General features: G+C 39.5%; 1 protein-coding gene across 1 annotated transcript; it reads right to left on the bottom strand.

Moving 5' to 3' along the window:
• Positions 1-962: 962 nt before the first annotated feature.
• On the bottom strand, positions 963-7913 carry asb8 (ankyrin repeat and SOCS box containing 8). Its single transcript, XM_047379599.1, has 4 exons — positions 7645-7913; positions 4904-5080; positions 4712-4816; positions 963-3661 (listed from the first exon to the last, which is right to left on the bottom strand). Exons 2-4 carry the CDS (start codon positions 5030-5032, stop codon positions 3026-3028), a joined length of 870 nt encoding a protein of 289 aa, XP_047235555.1. The 5' UTR covers positions 5033-5080; positions 7645-7913; the 3' UTR covers positions 963-3025.
• Positions 7914-8393: the final 480 nt, after the last annotated feature.

Below are 8393 nucleotides of genomic sequence, written 5' to 3'. Positions count from 1 at the left end.
AAGGCAAGTCTGTGCCAGGAAACCAACCAGCCTTAATAAACTATCAGCTCTGATGAGATGAGTGGTCAGATATCAGAATGACTGATGATGTTGATGGCAACAATGCATGTGGTTTCCCTGCAACTTAAGGAGCATTGTATCAAATATGGTCTAGGGTGTATGTATACATTAGTTTATTTTTGTTTCACTGTTAAATATGACAAAAATTAGCATTTCAGGGATTTTTTTTTCTTTTAGAGCTAAAGCCTCCTCAAGGTATAAATTTTATAGCTGCTAGTTTGCTGCGTTTTTACCGGCTAATAATGTCTGCTGTTGTTTTGAAAGCGTTAGGGCTGTGTAAAGTATGCTCTATATAGACAATACACCTGATAGTATTGTATACAGATAGTTTCATCCTTATATATTGACATCAGAAGGAAAAAACTGTATAAAACTTCAAAAACACTAAGGAAAGGTATGAAAGAGGTAGTAATATTTGAAGATCAGGCTAATTAAACCGCTTAAATGTTTCAGTGCTCAATATCAGAAAGCTAATGTAATTTACAGCCAGTGTTACTTAGAACTAATCATCCAATGAGGTGGAATATTCATAAGGCTGGTTACTGCTACTGGATCTAGAAACAAAGCAAGAGAGCCCACTATTGGATCATCAGTGAATTGACCATGTTCAATTGCCTTTTCACTCAAAAATCTTTTCGTCAGCTTTTTCAAAGCAACCTAAAACACAAGTAAATTACTAACTGAATTTACAGAAGATATGTTTAAAAACAAAGTTGTGGATTACATTTATGAGAAAATTCATGCTTAAGAAGTTGCTGCTGAACATGCAGCATCCAATAGTCAGAGTTTGAGTTAACAGTAAAGCTGGTGTGGTGTATGGGTTGTGAATGTGAGCTAAGGTAAATAAATCACAATTAGGACTAAATCATTTGTGTTTAAAACCAGTAAGAAAAAACAGTGGACAAGCAAATAAAGGCATTTACTTGCATTATATTGACAAAGAAAAGAAGCACCTTTGCAGGCATATACAAGTCATGTTCTCAAGGTTGATTTAAATGCATTTACAGAACAGGCAAACAAAATCAGGATAAGCAACGGTCAGATTGTAGAACTCCAACACACATTTTGTGGCTTTACAAAAGACAAAACTTACTTACCAAGCCACTCCTTGGTTTTAACACTTAAACACTGAATTTAAAACAAAGTGACTTTAGTTTTGGAACCAGTGAGCACCCGTAACAACAGAAAGTTTTGCAAGTTTAAACCTCCATTGGTTAATAAAAACGAAAAAAAAAAAAACACCCACAAAAATGAAACCCAAACAGTGACTCACATATCACAGCAGGCGTGATGATGCTACTTTTGTTAGCTTTGAACATATTCAGAAGACTACCTGGCACATTTAAGTGAAACCAATACTAATAATCACCCCACTCTGCTGCTTCTACATAAATACAATTGTTCCCATCTGGCACAATCTTTCCTGCTTAAAATAGGCGTGTATATGTGTGTTTAATGCTATTCTCTTACGCCCCAAAGCTATCATACAAATTATTTTAACACAGTGCCTGGCAAAAACTTTATCGCCCTTGAATTTTTCCATGTTCTGACACATTACAAACCACATGTTTCAATGCATTTCATTGGGACTTTCTGTGACAGACCAAAGTAAAGAACTGGATAATTGTGAAGTGGGCGATACAATCGGAAAATTGTGATATGCATTTATTTTTTTTTTTTTTTTTATTAAGCCCACGTTACTATGGTGCCACTAAACAAATTTCAGTGCAACCACCTGCCTTCGGGAGTCACCTAATTAGTAAAATTACTATGTGTAGTGGGAAACTAACCCTGCACCTAATTATACCATCCAAACAGTGCAACACGGTGGTGGCAGCATCATGCTGTTGGGGATGGCCTTCTTCAGCAGGGACAAGTGCACCTGATGGAAGTTAAATAAGTGAAGTCATTTTTTTCATTTTTGTTGTCTGCGCTGCCATAGTTTTAAAAAGATGTTTAAGTATAAAGTCACAGCCCCCCCTGGTGGTCTCAAACAAAAGTCTTGTTTTTCCTTTTACACCCTAATATTTTCAGAATTACAGTGGCACAAACCAGCATTAACAGCACAAATCACTCACATCATTTTTATCTGATTTGGGTAAGATGAAAGGTCCTGGTAAACCTAAGATGATCTAGCCTCAAACTGCCATTAATATCCCTAAAATGAAAACAAAACTGTTGCTGCACAAACCAGCACTTGTAAAGAAGAATGGACAAAGACCTGCAGCTGTAACTGCAGTGAAAGGTAGTTCTTCATAGTATTGATTCAAGAGGGTCAATACTTAGAAGCATCAATTACTTTCTCTCCACACATATTCATTACTTTTGTGGGTCTAAAAAAAAAAAAAAAAAAAACATTGAAGGTTGTGGTCTCAACGTGGCAAAATGTGGAAAAGTTCAAGGGTTATGAATACTTTTCCCAGGTACTGTACATGTACCATCTCACAAAAATTACTGGACAACCTCCATAATTAGGACATCAGCCATCATTATTCCCACCATATAAAAGCATATCACTGTACATTTTTTATTATTTCTAAACGAGCCATTTTCTGTCGGAGTCCAACATAATTTTACCCATAAACCTAACTGAGCAAAACTGAGTTATAATGAGCATACTAAAATATTCTAATGAATAGTTTTTGTGAGGACATATCTAAAGTAGCTAAATTATTAAATAACTTGTTTAATCCTGTTTTTTCCCCATATGAAGTCGAGCAAAACTTAACTTTTAGTTTTGACCAACAGCTGTTTAAGTTGAAAACGTGCAAGTCCTGCCTTGTCCATTCACATAACGCTGATTAAACATAGCAGTATGCACTTGAATCACTCCTCAGCCAGATGTTGTGTAACTACAAGACAATAACAAAGACATACATCTGTATCAACTTGCCAATAAATGCAGTGTGACGAGCTGTCTAATCATCAGCCAGGGAGGTCTGAGAATCCTTCGATGCCACCGTCATCAGTCTCTCAGTAGTAGATAGTCTTTAACCATTTCAGGTAGAGGAAGCTCTTTGACAGCAGTAGGGAGGAACTGCATGCCCAGACTCTGCCTTACGGCACAGCGTGCCAGAGAGCGCAGCGTCGGAGCCTGAGCCACCATGTTTGTCAGCCTCGCCAGCAGCTGGGGGTCTTTGCTCAGCTCCTTTGGAAGAGTGCCGTCAGCCCGTCGGATCTCAAAGCGCCCCGCTGCTCGGCATAGCAGCTCCAAGCACTCTTCCTCCTGTTCGGTGCCCAAGCCTCGGGCCAGCAGGGCCACCAGCCGCGATATAGGGGTCTGACCCTTCAGGTTGGTCACATGGACCTGGGCTCCGTAGTCTAATAGAACTTTGACACTCTCCAGGTTGCCCTTCATTGCTGCCCAGCTCAAAGGTGTGTCATTGTTGTAGTCCCGGGCATTGGGGCAAGCGCTGCTCTCCAGCAGGGCCCTCACGCACTCCGGGTTGTCTTTGAAGGCGGCCCAATGGAGTGGCGTGTCTTTGTTGCCATCCAGCGCGTCTGGCTGGGCTCCGTACTCCAACAGCAGCTCCACGCAGCTCTCATCCTTCTCTGCGGCGTAGTGAAGCGCTGTGCGGTTATAACCATCCAGAGCATTCACCTAACAGAGGAATGAAATTATCTGAGCGCAGATATACAGAGGAAAATAAAAACGTTCTGAATCCAAACTAGAAATGATTTTAACTTTTTGGAGCATCATGAATGACAAAATGTAGATTCAGAAAGGATTGTCTGTACAGTTTAATAAGTGGGGTCAGTTTTAGATATTGTATTAATAAACTGTATTAATAAAAAAAAAGACATGATCCTAACAAAAAGCTGCAGTTTTTGGGAAGGCAGGTTTGATTTGAATGTCTCGCTTTAATCTGAATCTTGTGTTCCTCACAATCATAAAGTTCCTGTTAAAAAGAAGGAAAAATGTTTGTCTGTTCCCAACCAACAAATAAAATCTAATGCTGCAAAACTGATTAGATATTTACTGTCCAGATAACAGCTCATCTCTGTTATATGTACAGTACAGATGCACCAAATCAACAACAGATGGGAAACAGCCAATTTTAACTTCATTGGCTATGATCAATGATCTCCAGGTCAGAAACTGAAAACTCTGATTTTTTTCTATTCATTAAATGCATCAAACTAAGAACTCCCACTATTTATGGTCTATAAACCAATAGTGTGTTCTTTGATACATTTGAGTGTAAAAAATAAGAAAATATGCTTTGATGCATAAATGTGGTTAAACTAACTAATCATTTTCTGTTAGACTCAAAAATACTTTATTTTTTATGTGTTTAATCCCTTGGTGCAGAAAAACAAAATAAAGAAAGGAAAAAAATTTGAAATCGGAAACTCCAGCCTCAAAGAAATCGGTATCGGCCAGGATAGGCCTGATCCACACAAATAATAATAAATACACAAAAAACTAATGCCCATGTAAAATTAACAGGAAATAAAATACAGTTTTATTGCTATTTTGTAAATAATAAATAAAAGAAAAACCCTTATGAGTAAAAAAAAAAAACAATGATTGTACAACACTGCTTTAGATTAACAGGCACAAACACATTCAGCTCTCTTTGACTTATCTTAATTTGGAAAGTTGAATATTTATCTAAAACTCAGTGGTATGAGGTGGAAATAAACACACCTCTGCACCCTTCTCCAACAGCAGCTCCACGCAGTCAGCATCAGCTACCATACAGGCACAGTGCAGTGGTTTGAGTGTCCCATGCATCCGGTTCACATCAGCGCCCTATAAAGGACGGGAGAAGAAGAATCGCTGACTGCAACTGGAACAATATTTTTTTTTTTTTACTCCAAGCATGGCGAGCAAACATACCTTACGAATCAGATCCTCCACGTTGTCGTGTGGAAAGGAACGGATGGCTGCGATGGTGCGGATGAGCCGCTCGGACAAGGAGTATTTACTCTGAATGCTCTGCATGATGTACCACATAGTAGAGCTCATGTGTAACAGAGGACCATTGCACCCAGGCAGGGGTGACACTACGACACACTGAAAGAACATTTTTACATGCTGGAGTTACACGCTGTTAAACATCATGACATCATGCAATGTTTAGGAAAAAACATCAGTAATGAAGTTAACAAAGCGCTCACATTGTTCAGTATTTTGTATAAATGGGCCCCGCTCATAACTCAACACACAGCCATTAATGAATCAGTGCTTCAGTGTGTCACAGTACATGTTGGCATTCAGGGTTCCCTCAGTGAAATGTAGCTCCCCACAGCTGGCAGCACTCATGCAGCCCCACGACAGCCATGTAGACCAATGTGATACAATGTGCGTTGTATGGTCTGAGCACTGACAGGCTGACCCCTACAACTTCAACCTCTGCAGCAATGGTAGAAGCACTCATACGTCTATTATTAAAAGACGATCTCTGGATACGACGCTGAGCACATGCACTCAACTTCTTGTGTCGACCATGGCGAGGCCTGTTCTAGGAGGAACTTGTCGTGTCAAACCGATGTATGGTCTTGACCACCGTGCTGCAGCTCAGTTTCAGGGTGTTTGGAATCTTCTTACAGATCTTCTATTCAGATCCTCGGAGAGCTCTAGGCCACGACCAGTATGAGAGAAGGTGAGAGCAATCGCACCACATTTAACACACCTGAGACCTTGTAACACTAGTGAGTCACACAACACACTGGGAAGGGAAAATTACCAACTGGCACAATTTAGACATTTTCACCTGGGGTGTACTCATTTCTATTGCCAGCGGTTAACACATTAATGGCTGTGCGTTGAGCTATTTTGAGGAGACAGCAACTGTTATACAAGCTCCACACTGACTACTTTACATTGTATAAAAGTGTCATATCTTCAGCGTTATTTCAAGAAAAGATATAATAAAATATTTACAAACGTGTAAGGGGTGTACCCACTTTTGTGAGATACTATACATAACACTACTCCTGAAGGTATAACTGCAACACAAGCTCGAACCTTACAGTAAAATTACAGGTAGTTTACGTGGCCTTCTGCACTCACTTTATATGTTGTATTTGCTTTTAGATCTGGGAATTGAACGTATTTTTTAGAAAACTGATTTTAAAAAATTATCGTTTCTCTTTTACTATTGTGTTTTTCTTAATGGGCTCGTTTGGTCCTTCGTTACAGTCTTGATATAAAAGAAAGTACACTCCCATTAATATAATACTCCCAGTTCTAATGTATGTATCCTAGGTTTTTGCGTGTAGTTAGTTTTTCACAAACTTTGTGTTTTTCTTTGTTTAATAATTAATGACATGGCAGATTCAAGACTTCAGGACAGATTTTAATCATTTTATAACCTTACTAGACCAGATCATTCATACATTAAAACTGGAGATGCTTTAATCCAGGGATGTCCAAAGTTGGTCCTCGATGTTCGGGGTCCTGCATGTGTTAGATGTTTCCCTGCTTCAGCACACCTGATTTTCACTGATGGCTGATTAACAGGCTATTGCTGAACTGCGATCACCTGAATCAGGTGTGTTAAAGCAGGGAGACATCTAAAACATGCAGGGCACCGACTTTGGACACCCCGATCGACCACAGGTTGGACTGAGACAAATTTCCCTTGATCAGCTCTAATCCATGATCCACAGGTCAAATAAAGAAAAATCTGATTTATTATTTTTACACATTAAAAGCATCAAAACTAACAACTCTCGCAATTTTAATCTATAAACACATCAACCACCAGCATGGTGAGTGAACAAAATAAATATCAGAAATATTATCTGGCATCTGATATGATTGAAAAGTGTTGAATATGGTGGACTAAAAACCATAGACTCTGTCAAAAACAAACAAACATATTTTTCTTTATGTCCTTAAAACAAACAGGTTGTAATCAGCAGAACTGACAGAAAATCAGAAGCTGGTATTGGCCAGGAAAAGCCGGATCGGTGCATCTCTAGTGAAAACCATAGAACTGAGAGCAGGTGTACTTTTTAATAATCCCTGGGGAGGTGTTTTACATTCGGATCAAATCTTGTTTCTTCAACAGAGACAAAACAGAGAAGTCAATGCCCAGGTATTAGAAATCTATCACTTGGTATCTATAAGTGGGAAAACAAAAATTACATAAAAATCCCACCAGTTATTTTAGTTTAAGCTTTCTTGAGTACAGAACTATCCAAGTAAGTATGTCGTTTCTAATGGCAGCTGCTCTTTCAGTGAACTTAGCTGTTAGAAAAATATGACCCATATTTACTGTTGCAGCACAGCGCCGTACAAATACGTGGCAGTAGCTTGTAATTTACAATAAAACGGCGGTGCTCGGCCTATAATAGGCCAAAGTTTTAACACTGAAACTGGTGTAAGTTAGCTGAAGAAGCTGCTGACGGAGAGCTTTGGAGAGGAATAAACAAAACAAAGATTCCCCCCACTCCCGGCTAGCAAGCAGCTAGCTAGCAGCGGCTAATGCTAGCTTGAAGATACGAAGGGGAAAATAGCCAACAGCTATATGTAAAAACAAATGACACCTCCTCCAAACGCTTGTAAACACGCCTTTAAACACGCTTTGCGCCAAACACCGGTAAAACACCGATCCAGATGGAATAACGTACCGTTCAGAGCCCACGATAGATCAAGCAGGTTGCCGTGAAGAGACCGCTGCGGTTTAACATAAACACGGACTGTCACGCAGCCACGCCTCTGTCTCAAGCTGCTAACAGATGTTTCAGTCTGGACCCCAGACGCCTCCAGACTTCTCCAATACAGATCGGCATGTACCGGTGTTACCGGCTCCGATCGGAAGGTGCGTCCTCTCCTAATATAGGCTTGTATGGCTTCCTCGCTGGCACCTCCACGGCCGTGGAACATGCCACAGATGCCTTCAGGCTCAAGTGTAAAGGTGGAGTCACATAGAGCAGAACTGCTCCTGCTAACAGGTTATCAAACAGCTACTTTACATAATCCGATAAAACTAAAATGAGGACCAAATCCAACAGAAACCATGTTCCTTTACATAGAGCCGGGCCAAGATTATACAGGACCGTGAGCAGAGTTTGACTCGGACCCTAATTATTATTCACATTATTTAGTAAATAACTTATGCAGACAAGCTTATTTTTCTTATCTGATGTCCAGAGAACAATGTTTTAATTACGTACCAATTATTTATATTTATTCATTTGTTAAACTGTCCATGAAATGCAACTCTAGCACAGACCAAAGTAAACTATGAATATTTTGCACCGTATGATTAAAGGTGTACATTTGTCAGTTCTTCTAAATGATCAATGTAAACTTTACATTTTGAAGACGTTTTAAGTTTTTTAAAACATGACAAATTTGGAGGGCCCAAAGCAGCATA

This window comes from Girardinichthys multiradiatus, chromosome 1 (assembly GCF_021462225.1).
Source record: "Girardinichthys multiradiatus isolate DD_20200921_A chromosome 1, DD_fGirMul_XY1, whole genome shotgun sequence".
NCBI classification, from domain to species: Eukaryota; Metazoa; Chordata; class Actinopteri; order Cyprinodontiformes; family Goodeidae; genus Girardinichthys; species Girardinichthys multiradiatus.
This window is presented reverse-complemented; position numbering and strand designations above follow the sequence as displayed.

Excerpts from the sequence above, each read along its gene's own strand:
- asb8 (XM_047379599.1), bottom strand. The coding sequence starts at position 5,032 with ATGAGCTCTACTATGTGGTACATCATGCAGAGCATTCAGAGTAAATAC. Across the intron at positions 4,817-4,903 it reads TGGAGGATCTGATTCGTAAG|GGCGCTGATGTGAACCGGAT; the intron begins GTATGTTTGCTC and ends CGTCCTTTATAG. Across the intron at positions 3,662-4,711 it reads TGTTGGAGAAGGGTGCAGAG|GTGAATGCTCTGGATGGTTA; the intron begins GTGTGTTTATTT and ends TTCCTCTGTTAG.